This window comes from Leishmania donovani, chromosome 13, assembly GCF_000227135.1.
Source record: "Leishmania donovani BPK282A1 complete genome, chromosome 13".
Taxonomy (NCBI): Eukaryota; Euglenozoa; class Kinetoplastea; order Trypanosomatida; family Trypanosomatidae; genus Leishmania; species Leishmania donovani.
The window spans coordinates 569,797-591,280 of record NC_018240.1 but is presented as its reverse complement, the minus strand read 5'-3'; the positions used below and the strand labels follow the sequence as shown (position 1 = coordinate 591,280).

The following is a 21,484-nucleotide window of genomic DNA, read 5'->3' as shown; positions in this document are numbered from 1 at the left end:
TCGGCGGAGGGCACGCCTCCCTCCCCTTTTTCTTTGTTGCTGTTGCGCTTGTACCTCCGCGATCTCTTCCTTCTCCCCTGAGCAGGCGCACGCCTCCCTGTCGATGAGTGAGCGCGCGTGTGTGCGCGTCACCGGGATTGGATTTATGTATCCTCTTGCGCTTGCGGAGGTAGATGGCGTGCACATTCTTGGTTTACAGCGCGAGTGGGGCGGAGCACCGAACGAAAAAAAAGAGGAGCAACGCAAAGTCTTTAGCCGGGCCTCTGAGGGTGCGCACACACCCCTCCTTTTCTGTGCTGAGCAGCGGTTTCGTTAGAGGGGGTGGGTGGGGTATCTCACCCACCATGATGCCGCGCCATCAAAGTCCACACCCACATCTCCCGCATGTGGCTCACTGCCATAGGATTGACGTCGGATCAGCGCATGTGGAAGACGTGATGTATTCCTCTTCGCTCCCCATAACCGCTGCACGTCTCTGCTCTTTTCTCCTCTGGGTGTCTAGGCTAGCCACGGTGACGTCCACAGCTCCACACAGTGAAGCGCTTTTCCACGGGGCCTCTAGAGAGGTGTGTGCCTTAACGCGTGCGTCTTCGGCACACGCACATCATCATCTACATGCTCCGACCCTCTTCGCCGTCCGCCTCTCCTGCCTCACACCCTGCTTCTCTACATATTTCGCTCCCTCGCGCGTTCTCCGTCATCGCCTCCTCACCACCGCCAGTCCCATGTATAGTGGCTGATTTTGAGTCTGCCTCTCCTTCACTCGCGACTTACTTTGCTGGCCCAGCACTGTCTCTCTCTGTGTTGTCTCCTCCCTTCTCTCTCGCTCTCTTGCGCTAATAGCGGGTGTAGAGGAAGGGAAGGCTGGGGCGTGACTGGCAACCTGCGTGTATGTGTGTGCCTCTCTCTCGTCGTTCTTATCTTTCCTCCACCCTTTTTTTCCCTACCCCTCTCGGTCTGTCTGTCTGCCTGTGTGCCTGCGTGAGCGCGCGTTTTTTTTTAATTTGTCTTTTTTTCACCTCACGGAAGCAGCGCTGCTCTGAGGCACTCTGTCGACCTCGTCCGGCAACCCAAAAAGGATGGATCAACTCAGCTCCCTCTACGTCCGCATGGCGAGCGGGGCGCACAGCCAAATACACAACCCCAGCTCCGTCATGGGCTTTGTGGACCAGATGCAGAGTCGCATGGAGAAGAGCTCGGCGCCCCGCAAGAACTATCTCATCGACTCCTCCACCCCACACAGCGACACCGTCATTGCGGAGTCGTCGGCGCTGAAGCCCAGCGTGGGGTGGGTGACACTGCAGGTAACAGAGGGTATTCGCCGCGGCATCCACGAATGGGGCATCAAGATCGAGCACCACGGCGAGAGCAACGATGGCAGCGGGCTCATGCTCGGCATCGTGCCAAAGAACTTCACCAAGTACGACACATTTATTTCGCAGGGCGGCGGCTGGTGCCTCAGCCGGGCCGGAAAGTTTTACGGCCACTGGCGTCGCACCGACAGCGGAGGCGGCGTGCTGACTTTTGGCACCGGCGACCGCGTCGTCCTCACCCTCGACTACGACGCCGCCGTCATGACCGTGCGGGTGGGTGACAAGACGGTCGTCGGCGAGCTCAGCGGGCTGACGATGGAGGTGTTTCCCGCCATCTCGCTCCACTACCGGCACCAGCACGTTCGCTTCGACCACCACGCCGTCCGCGAAACGGCCGAGCAGCACCTGCCGTGGCTGCAGCGCCAGGCCTTCCCGTTTGCACCGGCGTTCTTGCCGCTTAGCTTTTCGGAGGTGCAGCGGCTGCCGCTGAACTCGTACCTCTTCAGCAACCTCTTTCAACACCACACGTCGCTGGAGTGGAGCAGCGCGATGGCCGACACCGCGGGCGGCGGCGACGCTGGCCACCCGGCCATCTCCGCCCCTGACGCTTCTGGCAAAAAACGCAACGCGGCAGCATCACTGGCGTCCTCCCCGGACGCCCTTGCCGCTGCACGGCTTGCCGAACAGCGAGCAATGCGCTTGTACACGTCCTCGGAAGCAGCCGCGGCGCGCCTAACAGTGCTGTCACGCGCCTTCGCGGCGGTTCGCCGGTACGCTGCGGTGGTGCCTGGGAAAAGCCGTTTTCTTGCGCCTCACGTGACAGCGGAGTACCTTCGGCAGCGCCTGTACTCGGCGGCGCGCGAGCCGAGTCTCGGCAGCGGCGGTGGATCAGCCCTCACGACCTCAGGAGGCCTCTCGAGCAGTGGCGCCAGCGCCTTCCGCTTCGCTGACAGTGCTGGCTACGACGCCACGCTGAACTGCGGCGCCGTCATTGTCGTGCACTTGTTTGTTCGCGCCGTGTCGAGCGGGCAGGAGGTGGCCGTCTCACTCGTGCACAGCTTCCGCGACTACCTGCTGTCCCTGCCGATCTTCTCCCTGGTGGAGTACGACGGGTGCGCCAGTGGCAATGGCTGCAGTGGCGGCGGTGGCGGTGCGCGTGGTTCCCCTTTCAGTGGAGGCAACCATGGCGGTGTCGGAGGTGCGCGCTCGGCGCTGGCGCCGGACACGGTGCAGCTTGCCGTGGACCACATAGTGAGGCTGGTGGAATCTGCCCTCAAAGTGGCTGAGGCAGCACCTACCACAGCGGCGCCAAACTCAAATGGCATTAGTTCAGGCTCATCAGCTGGCAAGCGTAAAGACGGCGGCGGTGACGGCCCGGCTGTTACGCCGCTGACGTCGGCGCTGCTCGAGGTGGCGGTGGTGCTGGCCCTGCAACGTGGCCTCGTGAGTGAAGTGCTGCGCGTGTCGCGGTACCTCTTACGCGTGTCATCCGGTATCTTCTCGCCACCTCTAGTGCATTGGTTGAACCGGCATGCTGCCGGCCTCACGCCGCAGCAGGCCTTGCCAGACGTTGGACGAGCACTGAAGCGCGCATGCGAAGACCCCTCTGCTTTCATAGCCACGCCAGTGGACCCCGTGACGAGGGTGCTATCGGTGGCCTACGGCATCGGTGCTACGCTGTTTGTGCACACGGCAGACGGACTGACCAAGTACGGCCCCTCCGCCGCCACACCATACGTTCTCGTGGTCGAGACGAGGCAGCCAACGGCGTACTGCGTTGGTGCAGCCTCGTCCAGCTTGGCGGTGACGCACACCCGTGTACTGCTGCTGACAGACCTCATGGCATCTGCCGAGGTGGCGCTGGTTGTTTATGGGCTCCAGCTTGACACGCACCAAGTCCTGCGCTGGGCAGATATGCACGGCAGCTGGCCCTGCACGCTTAACGCGCACCCCCAGCTCGTGAGCACGACAGAGGATCGCGTCCTTGTCGTCTACGAAGACCACCAGCAGCAGGCGCCTTCAGCGCGTGTGCTGAACGGTGCAGCGGCAGCAGCCGGCACGCCGGCGAGCGCAGCGGCGAACGGCGGGGTGGTCCGCTCCACGGCTGGTCAGAGTCTCTCCGCTGCAGCCGCGACAGCGACCTCGGCAGAGTGGACCGTTATGATGCACTGCTACAACGCCGCAACGGCTTCTTCGCTCACTGCGGCGCCGCTCTGGGCACGTGCGTTGCACCCCGCCGCGGCCCCGGCGGGGCTCTGCCTGAACCGATGCCTTGCGCTGCGCAAGCCCAGCCTTGTTGATCTGGGCAGCCCAGAGGAGCACTTGACCGTGGCGGGCGGGCAGGTGACGGTGGAGCTATGGGTGCAGTTCCTCGACAAGGAAGACGCGGCAACGCTATACCAACACGGCGACCGCAGCACAAGCGGCGAAGTCTTTATTGAGCTGATCAAGTCGGAAGGTGCGTACTGCATCCGCGGCGGCTATCGGCACGAGATGCGCGGCTCGTGTCTTGTCTCGGCGCCGCTGCCGCCCACGGCGGAGAGCCGGCCCTTCCACATCGGCCTCGTCTTCAACGGGCGATGGCGGCTCCTGTTTGATGGTGAGGAAGTGGCCGGCAACCGCCAGGGTCCACACGTGTCACTCGACTCACCAAAGCAGCGGTGGACGGTGGGGGCGAACTGCACGTGCTTGCTGACGGGCTTGCGCGTGTGGCGGCTGGGTCGCACGGCTCGCGAGATTAGTCGTGACTACCGCCGCTCCCTCGTCGGCGACGAGCCGGGGCTTGTGGTGCAGCTCTTCTTCAACGAGAAGAGCGGAAACGTCGTCTTCAACTACGTGCACAACGTCAAGGCATGCCACGCCGTCTGCATCGGGGCCGTGGCCCACAAAGCGTGCGATACGCACCCGTGGCGCAGCTACGGCTCAGGCGCGCTTGGCGGTAGCAGCGCTGCTGCGGCAAGTGTGCCCGCTGCATCAACAGTAACAGCATCAGGTGCGGCTGCGCCGGCGGCCGCGTCGTCACCGGACGTCACACCGGTGTGCGCGCGGCTGCACGAGTGGCGCAATCTCACCATCAGCACCTGCTGCGCCACGCGACACGCGCTCATTGTCAGGACGCCCATCAGCGATGATGGCCCGTATGCGCTTAGGGAGGGCGGCCACGTGCTCATGTTCTTCGACCTCGCTGCCGGCGTCGCGCATCACTCGCTCTTCTTCCTGACAAGCCGCAGCCCGGTGCGACATATGATGCGCGCCGACCCGCAGGGGAGGCTGTGGGAGCTGTTCGAGGTGGATGTCGGTCTTGTGAAGGGCGAGCAGGAGGCGTCCTACCTTCTCTCCCTGCTCGGCAGCCCCGGGGCAGCGCCGCAGCGACCGCGCGACCGGGTGCTCGCCGTGGCACCCCTGCCTCTCATGGAGGATGAAGAGGGCCTGGACAACCTCAGCACACTGGCGAACGAGGGAGGGGACGAGGATGGCGACGGCACAGAGGAAGGGGAGCCGCGCGACTCGTTGGGCTCGACGACGACGAGCGAGATCAACCCTGTCGGCATGGATCGCAACACGGCAGACTCTCAGAGATCTAGCGAGGCGGCTGCGTCACAGGCCACCCAGACCCTCTCACGCTTGTCGTCCTTCACGGCACTCGTCGCACAGCCTTCGTCGGTGGTTACCTACGGCACGGTGGCGTTGTGGCTTCTGAAGCTTCTGGCCCTCCACGCCGAGGCGGAGCCCGGCGTCGATCAGACACTCTTCTCTCCCCTCGCGGACGATGTGGGGAGTCGATGCGTAACGGAGGTGCGGCTCATCTTGGGCGAGCACTTTCGCGTTGTCAAATCGAACAACGCGCGTCGCGCCGTCGCGCTGAAGAGCTCCGTGTCGTGGGTGGTGGTGGCAGCAGCGCTGCGCGTCTTACTGCGGCTGGTGCGCCGCGCGCGGGCCTTCGGCCTCCACCCCACGCCGTTGGGGCTGACAGTGGTGAGAGAGGGCACGGAGCGCGACGGTGGCGACGCGGCCGATGAATCGCAGAGCTCGCCAACGCACGTCTCCAAGGCCACAATGACGCTGCTACTGCGCGAGCTTCACGCGTCTTCGCTACGACGACGCGCCAGTGCGTCGGTGGTGCGGTCGCGGCGGTCGGCGATTGGGCACCCCGGCAGTAGTAGTGCAGACGACGGCGACGGCTTCTCAACAGACAGCTTCACGCTGCTAGGCCTCCTCGGCGACATCATCAACGAGGATGGGCTCACACTCTCGCCGGATGTCGTGACCCTCGCCCGCATCATCACCATCGAGGGCGTCGAGCTATTCTTGCCCGACGTCCGCCATCGCGCGCATCTCCTGAGGGACCTGCTTCGCGCCTCCTCTGGCGCCTCCTCGCCTCGCGCCTCCACGGCCGCCGGCGGTGCCGCTGTTGCCTCACCGCCTTCCGTCACCGCGGAGGAGCGAGTGCCGGCTATGGAAGTGCTGCTTGACGCAGTGGCGCAGAGTTTCACCACTGTGCTCGCCGCGGCGCCTCTGCTCGGCGTGGATGACGACAGTGCGGGGCCGGGCAGCGCGGCATCCCTCACGGAGCTCTGTGGCACCCTTCGCACGCTTCTCGAGGAGTCGTCTGTGCAGTGGCAGCGTCTGTGGGATGCGAGCACCGCGATACGGTCCGTCCGCAAGTTTGCGTCCTTTGCGACATCCCTGTCGGAGGCCATCGCCTCGCTGCAGCTGCTGCTGCTCAGCGCCTGTCAGGGCTCGCGGTGGGAAGTGGCGCTGACGCTGATGTACGCCAGTGGCGGTGGCAGCGCAGCAAACCGCGTCGCCGACGCCACCCGCGTCCGCGACGGGGGTGGCCAGGGTGACAGTAGCAATTCCGGCAACGGCGCGACAGCGAACGAGGTCGCTGGAAGCGGCGTCGGCGGTGTGAACGGCGGCGGCGCAGGTGTTGGCGGTCCGGACAGCGTTGCGGCCGCTGCGCTCGATCTTCAGCGACTATGCTTCTCGCAGGCCGCCGCCTACCACCCTTGCGTGCGGGCCTACTACAGCGCGCTTTTCGATGGCACCGAAGTCTGCTTAAGCCTTTGCGTGCAACAGCCGGCGCAGCAGCCGCCGACAGGCAGTACCTCGAAGACTGCAGAGCGGGGCGGCGGCGGCGGCGGCGACAGCGGGGCGCCACTGTCAGCGATGCTGTCAAGCCTGGCCCCAACGTTCGTGAACGCTCCACTGCACACGGCCTTGAGCGCTATCCCGCTGGTCCTCGCTGCCGAGGACGCGGAGTGGTTCCTCAAACGCCTCGAGCACCTGCTTATGCTGTGCGAGACGCTGCTGGAGCGGGTGGAGTTGCTGACGAGACCCAACAGCGGCACTGACATCTTCACCAGCACCACGAACGCCAGCAGCCCGGTCCTTCCTGGCAGTGGCGGCGCCATCTCTGCGCGACGGCTCGTGTGCTCGCTGCGCGAGGCGCTCTTCTACGCCTCTGTGTGGGTCGCGGCATTTCTCTTCAACAGCACGGCCGTGTCCTCCGCCAGCGTCAAGGCCGACGCGGTGCGGCGCCGACTTGGCCTCTTGTCCGTCACAACAACACCAACGACGCAGCGGCAAACGGCGCAGCTCACTGGCCACGCACCGTCTGTGGCAACAGCGACGAGCAGCACGACAGGGGCGCCACCGTCCAGCAGCACCGCTGACGACGCAGCCTACACCGCAGTGGGCGAGGAGCTCGCCCGCGTCTGGGAGCACCCGCTTCTGGAGGGCGGTCTCTGGCCCGGCACCGTCGCGATAGCAGCGGCTGCGCCTCAGCACCGAGCGCAGTTCGTTTCGCAGCTGATCAAGAACACGGCGTACTGGACTGCCAAGCAAACGATGCTGGATCCTCTGGCCTCGAAGTCACATCCTGCCATGGGCCCTCTCATCACCGCCATGGCGGCGGCGGCGTTGCACCTCAGTGCCGTACCACTGCAGCACCTTCCGCCGACGCAAGTGGAGGAGTTTATGTGCGCAGTCATGCGAAAGCTCTCGCGGCCAATTCGCACCGAGTTGCTAAGCCGACGCGCGGAGGGCGAAGACGATGGCAGCAGTGGACCTCCGTCACCCTCCTCGTCCTTGCCTCCTTCATTGAGTCGGCCAGAGTCGCTGAGGCAGACGCTGACAGAGCTGCAGCGTCGCTGCGAGGTGCTACTGCAGGCACGGACATGCACCGAGCTGTGGGCAGTGGAGGACGCCCTGTTTTGTATTCCGACTGAGCGTGTCGCCGCTGGTCGCTCGCTGGGGTCTGGGAGGGCTGCATGGGCTCACCCCCCGCTCCTTCCGGGAGCCTCGGCACCGTCCTCGTCGGCGCCGATGGCACCGAGCGCCTTGGGCGCACTGCACTCTGCGTGGAGCTCGTACCAGCTACGGCGAATGCGCTTCCGCGCGCACGCCGCCTCGCACCCGAGCTGGACGCTGCAGGAGGCCACGCAGCTCGTCACGAGCGTGGTACTCTCTCGCCAGATTACGGCGGAGCTTCTGCGCGCCGCTCTGCAACAGCGCGAGGAGCTGGCTGCGTTGAGGCGTACCGGCATCGAGCACATCTTCCGGCTCGTGCAGCGGGCCCCGCACAGCGCCGAGAGTGCCGCTCAGCTGCTCAGCGCACAGGGTCGCGGCGCGCACACGCACTATGAAGAGGGCATCGGCGGCTGTGGCAGCGCCCACGTTGACCACATTCGCCGCACCCTCTTCGACCTGCTGCGCTGGTCAATGGAAGAAATGCCGGCCCAGCTGGGCGCTAGCGGCAGTGCCACGCGCGATGGTGGCAGTGCGCCACTCTCCATGACCAGCACGGCAACGGTGCTGTGCGGTCTTCTCGACCGCAGCTGGCGGCCGCGTGACTTTGCATTCTTTGTGCAGCTGCGGGTGGTGCCGACCATGATGGAGACGTACGTAACCCTCTTCGTGCCCGTCAAGCGCGCCGACGACGAGGAAGCGGCAGAAGTGACGTCAGGCATGCGCAGCAGCGGCGACACGTTTGGTCTGCGACGACCCTCTACCGTCGCAGTCGCAATGACGGCAAGCAACAGCAGTGCTAGTCCGACAGATGATGGTGCGACGGCGACTGATTCGCGCGCTGGGTCGGTGGAGATGCGCCACGTCAACCTCGCAGAGCGGCAGAATCGCGATAAGGTTATCGCTGCTCAGCAGGCGCGTCGCACGAGCAAGAGCGCGCTGATGACGGCCTTCACGCTGAATCGGGCCGGCGGTACCGGTGGCGGCGGTGGTGGACCGCACGGCTCTGCCGGGCTCATGAGTGGCGGCACCGGCGACGCCGCCCTGCAGCACACTGCCGTGGAGGCAATGCAGGCGAAGGTGTGGCAGTGCTTCAAAAGTTTGGCTCTCCAGTCGACGGCGATGCTGACGCCCGAGCGCATTGCAAGTTTGTCGCGAGTAGAACAGACCTCCGTCATGACGTTCTTAGCTGACATGCTTGGCGCGATGGAGACGGAGCTGCGGCTGTGCCGGGACATGCTGTCGCGAGCCGTGAAAGACACGCCAACGCTGCTAGCGCAGGCGAGCGACGCTGCCGTGCTGGAGCCGCTGGTGACGGTGCAGGACCAGGTAGACCTGCTGCTGAGTTTCCTGTCCGTCGTGAGTGGGACGCTCTGCTCGGCCTCGTTGTCCGTCAGCGTCTCTGCCCCGGTGGGCCACACCACAGCAGGCAGAGCACCAAACGCACGAAACACCAGCGGCGACTGTAGTCTTAGCGCCCGCGACGGCACGGCACTCTTTCTCAGCTGCACCTTGAGCACGATGTGCGCCACCATCGCAGAGACTCTGCTTGAGCTCGTCTTCTTGGACATGTACCACGCGCGCGCGGTGAGCGCCGACGCCGGCGTGGGGTGCGTCGTGCGAGACGCCGCGGCGTGCGCCAGGGTCGCGGCGCTGCTGCTGTGTCGGTGTCAGCCGTCTGCTGTCCGCGGCATCACCGTTGCACCGGGTGTGTGGCAAGAAATGTACGAGTCGCCGGCGTTCGCGAAGATGTCGTTGCCCGCCTCCTCGCCTCTGAACGGCGGCCATCCGTGCATGCAGAGATGGCTAGACCTCAGTGTGTACGCCTTGGCCACGACCGGGATGAGTCGCACGACTCAGCACGTACTGCTGGCCTTCCGCCGACTTCTGCATCAGCCAGCGTGGGCCGCGGAGTTGCGCGGCTTCGCGTCATCCTACCAGGATGTTGTCCACGCTTACGCAGCGTCCGTGCTTAGCAGTCGCAGCGGTGGGGGCGAGATGGTTGGCGCAGCAGGTAAACCGACATTGACCGGCGCAGACGACGGTGCTGCAGGCACGAGCAGCAACTTCTCCACTAATACCCCGGCCCGGGGCCGCGAGGTGCATGCTGTCCACCTGTACGTGTGGTCGGCGATACTGGGTGGTCAGCTGCTGGTCCCCCCGACCTCGCCCGGAGCGTCCGTTACCTTCCTGGACGAGAAGGACGGCTATCAGGCCGTCACTGCGTGTGTGGTGGACGTGGAGGCAATGGCGCCGACGTCGGTGGGGCCCGGTGGCATGCCGACCAAGGCCGGCACGCCGTCCTCAGCCCAGTGCGGGCGGCCCATTCGCGGCTCCAGCCACTTCTTACTCAGGACGGCGGCTACCGCCGCTGAGGGCGAGAAGTTGCGCGGGGTGGTTGTCGTACCGACGGATGCAACAGGGCACAGCGGGAATAGAGGGGAGGTGCAGCTGTCGCCAAACCAGCTCTTCTTGCCAGCCTGGGAGAACGCCATCGTGGTGCCATCGTACGCGGGGCTGGTCGAGGACTTCCTCGCCCCAGCGCTCCGCCTCTGTGTACCGCTGTTGAATGAAAAGCTGGACACGGCCGCCGGCTTCACAGGATTCGAGCTGACCTACTTCATTACTCTCTTCCACCTCACAGCCGGCGTGGCGCGCGCGCGGCCGGATCTGGGGCGGCAGCTCATACAGTGCGGCGCGATGAAGCCCATTCGACAGTACGCACTGCAGGGCGTGGTGCGGCTTCCATTCCCGTTGAAGGCGCTCAGAGAGTTCGGCGCCTTGGTGGCGGTGCGGGCTGCCGAGGCCACAGCTGATCGCATCTGCGCCCCGCCGGACAACACAGACAATGCGGGCGGCTTGGCGAGCAGCGTCGCCGGTGCGGCCGCAACAGGCGGAGCAGGGGCGCCCTCGCTCGCTGCTGCCCTGGCGGCTGTCTCCGCCACTGAAATCAGTCGTGCCAGCGCCGGGTCGCGATCCCCGTTCGGCTCGCCCGTGTCCACGCAACACCAGACGTTGCCCGGAGTGAGCGAGGCTCTGCTGGAGAGCCTCCGCAGCGTGTCGCCCGGGCCCTCGGTAGGATACCCGGCCACCTTCCTCTCTGGCTTTCCCCAATCCAGCGCCACCGCCGCATGCTCGAGCGGCTTCCTGCGGGACTCGAACGAGTACGGCCTCTCACGTCTCGCGCGCAGCTTGGGAGTGTTTGGCGGTGCCTACGGTGGGGCCGCGATTAGCGGCGCCCCCTCGCAGCAGCCGATGCGGACGACATGCGCGTCGGTGGCAAACATCCTCCGCGGTGGCTCGAGTCTTACCACTACGACGGCGCGCATCCCACCGCGCACGGAGGTGGGAAGCGGGGCACCGATGTTCCTGTCCTTTCCCATGTGGCCTGCACACGATGTGCCACCTTGTGGGGCTGCGCGGAGTGGTGTTGTGGGGCAGCCGTCCGTGCCGGCTGCTGTTGAGATCACACCGTCACGCGCCGGCGTGCACTTCCCCGTCTGGGAGGACGGCTTCGCGATCGAGCTGGCGGTGCTGCTTAGTGACGGCGATATGTACCCCGCCATGGGTGACGCGCTGAGTGTGCCGTGCTCGTGGCCGAAGCCGCAGCTGGCCGCCGCCGGCGGCAACACAGCGCTGGAGTTTCCGCTCTTGACGCTGTACACGTCCGCAGACGGCGGCAGCAGTGGAGCGGTGGCGGCGGCGTCATCCGATGCGGGCCTCTTTCCTTTTCTGCAGTTGAGTGTCCAAGAGAGCAGCCTCAACGTCGTCGTGCGCCTCCCTCCCTCCACCGTCGGCGCACCAGACGGCAAGGAGGCGCTGCGCTGCAGCGCGAGGCGCACGCTGCGCCGCGAGGACTGGTACCACTGCATGCATGTTTCCGTCATGTGCAACGCACAGAGCCTGGCTCTCTCCCGCAACGGCGAGATGACGTCTGTGGAGTGGGGTGGCGCGGCTGGTGTCGGTCGGTGCGCAGAGGCGCTTCTGCGACGAGAGGGTGCCATCCGCAAGGTCGTCCTCGGGCGTGCGGAAACCGGAATGTCGTCTGCGCCGCCTCGCGAGGTAGATGGGCCGATGGCGCTGATTGGGGGACTGCGACTGTGGAGCACCTCCGTGTTGCGGACGTCTCTCCGCGTCGTCGCGGAGCTGGTCGCTCGCGACCGGGCGCTGCAGTCGATCGGCCTGCACGAGAATGTGTGCTACCTCGATCTCAAGGAGGGCACCGGCGCCGTCGTCGAGTCGGCGGACAGCCAGAAGCAGTTCCGCGGGGTGCTCTCTGGTAGCGTGCGGTGGGCAGCAGAGCCACTGCCGCTCGGCTTCTACCCGTCGATTGAACTCAACTCCGGCGGCGTGCTCGACGGAGTGACGGCGCCACTGGCGAGCAGCATCCGCGTGCCGCGCGTCGCCATGGCTGCCTTTGTCGACTCGCTCTCCTCCTTCTACTATGAGCGCTTCGGTGGGGATGTGCTGTGGTCGCTGCTGACGTTAGCGGCGCGCTACGCGACAGTGACGGCGCTGGAAGTTGGCACGAGCCCTGCCTACGCCCTGCACTGCCTCGCAGACACATCCGTGACCTCCTCCGCCTCCGCCATTGCTGCGCGAAGTGCCATGGCCTTCGATCCTCGCCAAGTGCTCGACCCGGCTCAGAAGGTGCCGCATCAGTTGAACCGCCTGTTCCAGCTCCACGACAGCGGCTACCTGCCCAACGCGCACGAGCGCCTCATACACGCCGTCGTGCAGCGCCTAGTGGCCGTGCTGGCGGCGGCGGTGCCGGAGGAGGAAGAGAAGACAGACAAGTCCTCGGTGGTCGCCAGGGTCGTTGGCGGCTCCGGCGCGACGGCAGCGCCAGCTGCATCACAGCTGTGCGGGCTCGTCGCCGACACGGCCTACGTGCTGCGACAGTTGCGAAGAGATGACGGTGAGATCTTCGTGATTGAGGTGCCGCCGCCAGGCCAGGCGGCCTCCGCTTCTGCTGCTATTACTCAACCCGTCGTTCTCCCGCTCGCCTTCACCAATGGCGGCGCTGGTGTGCTGACCTTTGACGCGAAGTACCGCAACATGGAGCAGGCCACCGTGTACAAGGACGTGGAGCTGAAGAGCGTCATTGCCAAGTACCCGGACGGGCAGGGTGGCTGGCCGTTGTGCACCTTGACGGCCACGGAGACCCCCTGGGCGTTCCTGCGCAGCGTGCCTACCTCCACATCTCATCGGCTGGCGGCGGGCGGCAAGCCCTGCAGTCCTGGCAGCATGCCCTCCTCCTCGATCGTCACCGTTACAACCAAGTCGCTCAAGCCCGCCATTCTGCACGCGATGGTGAAGGCGGTGTGTGACGCCCTGCGCAGCCTCGCTGGCGCGAGCGGCCAGGGCCATCGGCGCGGTAACGGCAGCGCCGGCTCCTCCATTGCCGAGCGCGCAGCCGCGTGTCTGCTCGATGCCCGCGTCGTGGTCTCCCTCATTCAGCAGAGCAGCGCCCGCTCGAGCGAGGACGACTGCGTGCACTTTGTGCATATCCTGACGGCGATGATGCGGCTCTGGCGGGACATGCCAGAGGTGCAGCCGTACGACCAAGTGCCCCTCGCCATGGCGATGTCACACCTGAACACCCCGCTCTGCAGCATCATCCAGCACGTGAACAGCGACTCCGACATTGGTTCTTTTGTGTCGTTGTCAACTGGCACCTACAGCCCGTACGTTCAGAGCCTGCTGGGGTTGCTGGTGAGCGCCGTGCACGCCGACTGCGCCTGGACCGGCCGAAGCTACGTGGAGCAACTCCAGGGCCGCTGGCGCCGTCTGTGGGGGATGTGGCAGCGCGCCGTCGTGTACCGGCCATCGCAGTTGGCCGATGCGAAGAGGAGGAGGCACAAAAGCGCCGCTTGTGCCGGCAGCACAGGCAAGGGCGTGCAAACCGCGCTTCCGAATGGCGGGAGACGCGATGGGGCCGCCGAGGAGGGGGCGACCGCTACCACCGCAGGCAGCAGCGCCTTTCGCGCTCTCTTCTTGGCGCCTCACTCGTCGAGCTCGAACCGCTACCAGCTGCAGGGAGCCACGCCAAACATGGAGATGCCACACGTGGACTCGCTCGACGCCTCGGTGGCGATCGCAGGGTCGTCGACGACCGGGCATGGAACCACGGAAAGCCCGGAGCCGGAGCCGAGCGACGGCAGCCACGCGGGTGAGGAGGGCCCTCTCAACGGCGGCAGCAGCGCCTCCACCGCGGCGGCGAGCAGCGGTGATAGCTCGCAAGCACCGCCGCTTGTGGTGGAGCTGGTCTCCATGCAGCCAGCATCAACTGGGCCAGCGGGCATCAGATCTTCGTCGCCCTTTTCCTCGGCGACGGAGAGCCACGACCAGCACCCGCAACCAACGCAAAAATACCCTCGCAGACCGTATCCAAGCGGCGTGTCACGCAAGGGCAACGGGCTCTGGGTGGTGCGCGCCACCTGCGCGGGTAAGGAGCATGGCGAGGAGCAGAACCCGTTCGCAGCGCGCGACGGAGCCGCACGCAGTGTAACGACCGTGCGTAGCACTGTCGGCTTGACAACCGGCATGTTCTACTGGGAGGTCTACGTGGCGAACATTAGCCGCGCCGAGCACACCGCTGCCACGCTGGCCGGGGGCAACAAGCTGCCCTCCAACATCCTCGTTGGAGTTGCGACGGAGCGGTGCGTGCCAACACACAGCAGCAGCAGCGCCACCGGCAGCGGTGCGCACGCAGAGGGGCGAGACGGGTTCCTGGGCAGCGACGGTGAGTCGTGGGGTTTCGACGGAGGCCGTGCCATGCGGCTCTGCCGTGGCTACGCGGTGGAGTCGAGCCCCCGTACGCGGTGGAAGATGGACGACGTCATTGGCTTTGTGCTGGACTTGCGCCAAAACAAGCTGTGCTGCCTGCACAACGGCCGTCTCGTCTCCGAGTTCAGCGATACCTTCCTCTCGGAAGAGCAGCGCGCCGCGCGGGTCGCCGTCTTCCCCGTCATCACGTGCACAGGGGAGGCCAGCTGCGAGGTAAACTTTGGCGCCACGGGTTTCGCCAGCACGCCGCCGCCGGGGTGTCTCCCGGTGGACTTGTCTATCTACATCAACGAGGAGGCGTGCCGGGTGTGGAAGGTGGTTCTGGCGGATGAGGTCAGCGCACCCCTTGCCTCGGCCACCGTAGCAGCCGCGACCCGCGCTGGACAGCCTGCCCGTCTTCTTCTTCCCAGCCCTGTCATTCCGCTGGTGGGCCAGCACCTGACACGCTTCACGCAGGGTCGCCAAGGCCCGCTGGATGTCGTCCTCCTGTCCTCGGACTCCAACGCGAAGCTCGTCACGTCGCGCGAGTGCAAGACGGACGACGCGGCGAGCCTTCTCTTCGGCAGCGTGGCCGTCACATCGGGCCGCTGGTACTTCGAGGTGGTGCTGCCGACGGAACCGACTTTCAGCGTCGGCTGGCACGCGTGCAAGTCGCTTGAGGAGCAGGGCAGTGGTGGGAGAGGAGGCGCCGGCCTGGCGGGGCTCATCGGCAGCGCCGGTGGCGGCGCTCCCGGCGGTTCAGCGAGCAACAGGGATGCGGCCATCGCCTCCCCAACCTCGCCGAGTCGCGTGCAGCTCTGGGGAGACGGGCCTTCGTGGGTTTTCGATGCCGGCCGCATGATCGCACGGCACAACAAGCACCAGGTCAGCCTTGCCCGTCGCGTATGGAAGTGCGGCGACGTCGTCGGGTGCCTGCTTGACTGCGAGGCCGGCACAGTGAGCTTCAGCGTCAACGGCGAGTTCCTGAAGGCGGCACACGGGAGCGGCGCCGTCGGGGGTGGTGGGCGGGGAGGTGGCAATGTCGCTGGGCTGAGTGGCAATGTCGCTGGGCTGAGTGGCACGCGCGGCAACTCGGAGCCCTTCGAAGCCACTGCCGCTGCATCCGCGACTTCCACCCAAGACGCAACTGCGACGGCGCTCTTCCGCGATGTGTGCATGAGCGAGACGCACGGGCTGGTGCCGGCCATTCTTCTGGAGCCCAAGTCGTCGCTCGTGTGTCTGTGGAACGAAGAGGAGCTTCTCTTTCCACCGACGAATGGTGGCGACTTCCGGGCACTTGGAGGTGCCAGCGCGGTACACGACGCGTTGGTGGAGATGATCGTCGTGCCCGATGGTGAGGCCGCCGCCCGTTTTCGCATGCACCCACTCCACGACAGGGGGGACGCCGCCAGGCAGCCGACAAAGGAGGAGAGGCTATACAAGCCGGTGGACGCCGTGGCGCTGCAGAAGCTGCTTTACTACGCGAGTAAGGTGCAAGAGCTGCACCCCACCAGCCTGCGCAGCTACACGATGCCGTCCCTCTACGGTGTTCACGGTGCAGCGCAGAGCCTTGAAAACCCAAACGCATCGGTTGCGCCTCCTCGCGACCTGGATGTCAACGCCGTCACGCCGAGCCGCGCCGTCTCGCAGAGGCATCAGCAGCGCGACCTCTGCACTGCCAGCGGCCTCGATGCGGCCACGCTGCAACCGCACTTGATGGCCCTGCTTCTCTTTGGGCACCTCTCCACCCTCCTCTACCCATTCGCCCACCCTGCCGCTCTGCCGGTGACAGTCGAAAACGCGCCGTTGGGCAGCAGCTGGGCCTTCAGCGAGCTGCAGGAGACGCTGCGGGCGTGCCAGCGGTATGCCCCGCCGTGGGCGTCGCTGCGAGCGCTGCAGTGGTCGCTGGACGCCTCGAACGGTGCAGGCAACGCGGTGCGACTCAGCGTGAACCGGCGCAAGGCACTGACAGTGGTGCGGGACAGCACCGCCTCCGCCGTGCGCCGGCTTCGCGACAGCCTTTTCGGCCAGGTGTACCAGCTGCTCGCCAGCAAGCCTCCTGAGTTCTTCATCACGAGCAAGAAGCTGTGGACCGTCTCCTTCTATGGCGAAGGCGCCGATGACGTTGGCGGCCCATATCGCGAGTGCCTCACGCAGATGTCTGCGGAGCTGATGAGTACCTCCCTCGCCCTCTTCTTGCCCAGCGCCAACATGGCCAGCGAACTTGGGGAGGTGCGGGACAGCTACGTCGTCAACCCGCTCTGCGCGCCACCGCTGGAGCTGCACATGTACCGCTTTATAGGACGACTGATGGGCGGCTGCCTGCGTGGTGGAGAGCCGCTTTCGCTCTACCTGTCCAGCGCACTCTGGAAGTACCTGGTGGGGGAGGCGGCGGACGACACAGACATGGCCCGCATTGACATGGCCACGCTGAACGCGCTCGGCTATGTGGAGCAGCTGGCTGGTTTTCCGTCGCCGAGGGGGGCTCTCGGAGGCAGCGGCGACGGCGACGACGCCGTGCGTGACGAGGAGCTCGCCGAGCTCTGCCCTCGCGGGTTTTCGCTTCTGAATGACGCCGGCGTAGTGGAAGAGCTCGTGCCGGGCGGGGAGCAGATCCCGGTCACGGTCGCCAGCGCCGACCTCTACACACACCTTGTGCGAGAGCATAAGCTGCACCGCACAGGGGCGGCGCAGCTCCGCGCGCTGCAGCAGGGCTTCCACGAGGTGGTGCCGCTGTGCAGCGTATCGGGGCTCAAGTGGTACGAACTGGAGGAGCTCGTGTGCGGGCAGTGCGACTACGACCCGGATGCGCTGCTGGACGCGGCCCGGTACGAGGGGCTGTCCCCCACCGACGTCCGCGTTAGGTTTCTCCGTAGCGTCCTCCGCGGATTCACGCGGCACCAGCGCGCCCTCTTCATGCGCTTCGTCAGCGGGCGAGAGCGCCTGCCGCCCGGGATGCATCTGAAGATCATGCCAGACGACGCGCCACGTGTGGCGCCCATCCCACCTATAACGCCGGACCGAGCAGCACCGTCGCTGCAGTCTGCCTCTCCACATCGTCGGCAACGCGTGGTCACTTCCCCTTCGCACGACACGACAACGGCAGTGATGACGCCGCAGCCGCCGCCGAGCAGCGAACAGCGGTGCGGCACCTCTTTTGTGCGCCACAACACGCTCGCGCAGAGCCGCCCCAGCAGCAACACCGGAAGCAATACACTGCCGCCGTCACCGCCGCAGCTCGGCTTCACGCCTCCTCCACCCCAGGCGGTGTCGCGCATGGTGCCGCCGCCTGCCCTGCAGCCAGGTCAACTACAGCCGGTCCGGGGCAGCGGCAGCGGGGGGCAGTCTCACGCGCCAGCCTCACTGCTCTCGCCGCTCGGCATGCAGGAGCGGTGCCGACAGCAGGAGTCGAAGGGGGGCGACGGGATGGTCGAGGACGGCATTGACTTCTCCCTCTGTGACGACACGCGCTTGCCGCAAGCCTCGACGTGCTTCTACTGGCTGCGTCTGCCCTGCTACAGCTCCACGTCGGTCATGGCGCAGAAGCTTCTGTTTGCGATTGAGCAGTGTGTCGATATTGATGCGGACTTCCGCGTGCACGACACGGACGTGGCGCAGCAAGAAGTCGGTCCCAGCCTGGCCCGCGTCAGCAGCGACGAGGACGACCTCTTCGAGGACTTCTCTCATCTCCGGTGAGGCGTAACGGTGCGGATCAGCTGCCACGTATGTGGAGGGATGGTGGTGGTGGTGGGGGGGGGGAATGCTTGTCTGTTCAGCCGCCCCACCTCTGGCAGAGAAGGAGCCGTGGGGCGTCGGCGAGCGATGAGCCGCCGGATGTGGTCCCCCTCTCTCTCCATGAAGTGGCGGCACCTTTGCCACTTTGGCTGCCCTCGGCCCCCCCCCGCCGTCGCCCTGCCGCTCGCGTGTATCTAAGGATGTAGAGTTTTCATTCATGTGTGTGTGGGGGTGTGGGTGTGGGTGTGCGTGGTTTTTCCGATTGTGTCGCGCACCAGAATCACGCGCACTCGCCATCCGCCATTGCGTGCACGAGAAGCATGAAGAGAGAAGAGACGGCCGTGTTGCTTGCATGACGCTGCCTCGCATCCCGCACCCTTCTCACGAAACAAACGACGTTAAACACAACCCTAGAGGACAGGACGCGGCTGAAGTGCCTGGCGCCCTCTCCTCCACCTTCCCCTACTCCCCTCTTATCCCACATCATCCGCAGCATCTTCATGCTCCTTTCGTTTGTACCCCTATCCCATTACACGAACACCACCATCACCACCACCGCCGCCGCCCCCCCCCCCCAACTCGGTTTCCCCAGGAGGGCGCGGCCAACCTATCCACCAACGTGCGCACTCAACACGAGAACAAGACTCAAGCGCGAACTCGCCCGTGATGCACGTAGCGTACATACAGACGTGTACGTGCACACCTGCGCGAACGCGATGAGTAGTTGTCGGCTTCTCTAACGTATGCGGGGGTGCATTGAGGCGTGTGCATTGGTGCTGCTTCTATACGCCGTCCCTCGCCCCGCCCTCACCCCCTTTCTGTGCTCTTCATGTTCTCGCTCTTGTCCTCCCTCCCGCCCATCCTCTCTCCTTCTCTTTCCTCTTCGTCCACGAGCAGCTCCCTTGTCGCTTGCATCTCGTCTAGTCCGCGTTCGCATCACCATGGCATACCCGTATAACGCAAACCCCGGCTACACTCAGCCGCCCACGCAATACGGCCAGCCTCCTGCGGTGGCAGGGGCCCACGGCCACCCGCCTGTGACGACGCCGCTGCCGTACAACGCCCAAAGCGCCTACGGCGGCGCACAGCCACCGATGCCGACCTCCACCGGCGTGTACGCCCCTTCAGCTCGGCACATGAACGACAACCAAGAGCTCATGGAGTGGTTCCGCGCGGTCGATACGGATGGCAGCGGCGCCATCAGCGTACCGGAGCTGAACGCGGCCCTGTCGTCCGCCGGCGTGCCGTTCAGCCTCGCCACGACGGAGAAGTTGCTGCACATGTACGATAAAAACCATAGCGGCGAGATCACCTTCAACGAGTTCAAAGATCTCCATCATTTCATTTTGAGCATGAGGGAGGGCTTCCGCAAGCGCGACTCCAGCGGCGATGGTCGGCTCGACAGCAACGAAGTGCGCGCCGCCCTCGTCTCGAGCGGCTATCAAGTCTCGGAGCAGACGTTCCAGGCCTTGATGCGCAAGTTTGACCGGCAGCGCCGCGGCAGCCTCGGCTTCGATGATTACGTCGAGCTATCCATCTTCATTTGTAGGGTGCGCAACGTCTTCGCCTTTTACGACCGCGAACGCACGGGGCAGGTCACATTCACCTTTGACACCTTCATCGGTGGTAGCGTCTCCATCCTGTAGGCCAGTGAAGCCCGCCGGAGTTGCGAGTGGGTGAGTCACGGCGGGGAGGGGAGGGGAGGGACGAAGGGAGGAGGAGGTAAGGGCATTCCTCTGGCTCTCCGCCGCTCTCTCTCTTTCTGTGTCTGTGTGTCTGACGTGTTGGTCGGGTCGAGATTGTGGGCGCTCTCCCCTTGGCGCTTCGCTTTTCTTTTTTTTTTTGTGCTATTGGAGTGCGGCATCTCCTCCGCACTGTGTGTTTCCTTTCGTTGTCCTCTTCCATCTTTTGTGTGATGGGCAGCCGAGTCTGACCAGCCCCTCTCGCTTGCCTCCCTCCTCTTCCCTCTCTCCCTGTCGCAGGCACGCGCGCATTAACTCGTGCACGCGCACGGGATCGCACCTCTGCACAAGCCCCCTCCTCCCCCTTACCTCTTCTGCTCTCCCTTTTCCCTTTCTTGTTGCCCTTCGCGTTTGTGGGAATCTCGTTACCGATTTGCCTCCTTCTCCGTCTCTCCTCACGCACTCTCTCCGTGTGGTGGGGGTGGTGGTGGGAGGAGGGAAGGGGGGTCGCGAGTGGGGCTCGAAAGGGATGCGGCCGTGCATTCGTTGCGGGTGACGGACCTTTGTGGGCAGGAGACACACCGACGCATTCGCCAACGGACTGTTTCGTGCGGAATAGCATGGGAAGAGGGAAGGCGGGCCGGCGGCAGCAGATAGGGACCATTGACACCGAACGCACGAAATACACAAGCACAGCCGCCAACAGAAAACGAACTAGCTGACGCGCATACATGCTAGGTGAGCAACGGGAAACGCAGCACGCGCGTTGCGCCTTACATGGAGCACGAGCACACCAGTCCACTCCCTCGACCCCTCCGTGCAAGAGCGAAATCGATGAGGGACCGGTGTTCGATGAACGCTCCGTTGCCACCGCACCGCTTGTGGCACTGTCTACACTGGCGTGAGAGCGCGCACGTGGTTGGTGGGTGAGTGTACTTTGCGAGTAGTTGACGCGGCGGAGTGCCCCTTCCCTTTTTCGCCTTTCTTCCGCACATTTTCCCCCCGCCCCGCCCCCACCCTCCTCGGCACAGACACACACCCACACGCACACACAGAAGATGAGGCTACGCTTGCAGCTCCATTCGTGCAACTGCTGTCTGCACCGCCGCACGCATCGGCGCTTTACCTCTCTTGCCAGTCCAACTCCCCCTCCTCTCCCCCCGCCTCGCCCTCCTCACACGGAAGCCCACACGCGCGCGCTGTCGCCCCCATCCCCTCCTTCCTCCTCCACGTCGCCCCACCCGTCTACTCCACTTCTACAATGGCGGATATCTACCCAGGCTACGGGTACCCCCAAGCCCGTCAGGGCTACAGGGCGAATCCGATGTACGGCGGGTAGCAACCCGCCACTGCCGGCTCCCTTGGCGGTGGCGCGTACGCGCCGCCGCAGAATCGAGCGCCACCAGAGTTAGTCAGTTGGTTCGAGGCGGTGGACAGTGACCATAATGGTCGCATCGATGTGGCCGAGCTAAACGCTGCCCTCTCCAGCGCCGGCTTCCGGTTTAGCCTTGGCACGACCGAGAAGTTGCTAGCCCGCTACGACCTCGACCGCAGTGGCACCATCACCATGGAGGAGTTTGCCCACCTCCACGAGTTCATTGCCGCGATGCAGCAAGGCTTCCGCCAACGCGACACCAGCGGTGACGGACGTCTCGACAGTAGAGAGACGCTCGAGGCCTTCCGGCTCAGTGGCTTCGTCCTCAGCGAGCAGACTTTGCAGGCTGTCATGCGCAAGTT

General features: G+C 65.2%; 3 protein-coding genes across 4 annotated transcripts; all 3 read left to right on the top strand.

Annotated features, from left to right (window-relative positions):
* Positions 1 to 1,079: 1,079 nt before the first annotated feature.
* LDBPK_131510 (hypothetical protein, conserved) lies at positions 1,080 to 18,026 on the top strand (the record flags this gene model as incomplete). 2 transcript variants are annotated; one of them, XM_024473454.1, is made up of 1 exon in its annotated part: positions 1,080 to 18,026. In XM_024473454.1, the coding sequence occupies one exon, from the start codon at positions 1,080 to 1,082 to the stop codon at positions 18,024 to 18,026; it is 16,947 nt and encodes a 5,648-aa protein (XP_024329226.1). Both variants share the same exon structure in this region, with proteins under 2 accessions (XP_024329226.1, XP_003859361.1).
* Positions 18,027 to 19,006: 980 nt separating this feature from the next.
* On the top strand, positions 19,007 to 19,711 carry LDBPK_131500 (programmed cell death 6 protein-like protein; the record flags this gene model as incomplete). Its single annotated transcript, XM_003859312.1, has 1 exon — positions 19,007 to 19,711. One exon carries the CDS (start codon positions 19,007 to 19,009, stop codon positions 19,709 to 19,711), a length of 705 nt encoding a protein of 234 aa, XP_003859360.1.
* Positions 19,712 to 21,008: 1,297 nt separating this feature from the next.
* LDBPK_131490 (EF hand-like protein) lies at positions 21,009 to 21,086 on the top strand (the record flags this gene model as incomplete). Its single annotated transcript, XM_003859311.1, has 1 exon — positions 21,009 to 21,086. One exon carries the CDS (start codon positions 21,009 to 21,011, stop codon positions 21,084 to 21,086), a length of 78 nt encoding a protein of 25 aa, XP_003859359.1.
* Positions 21,087 to 21,484: the final 398 nt, after the last annotated feature.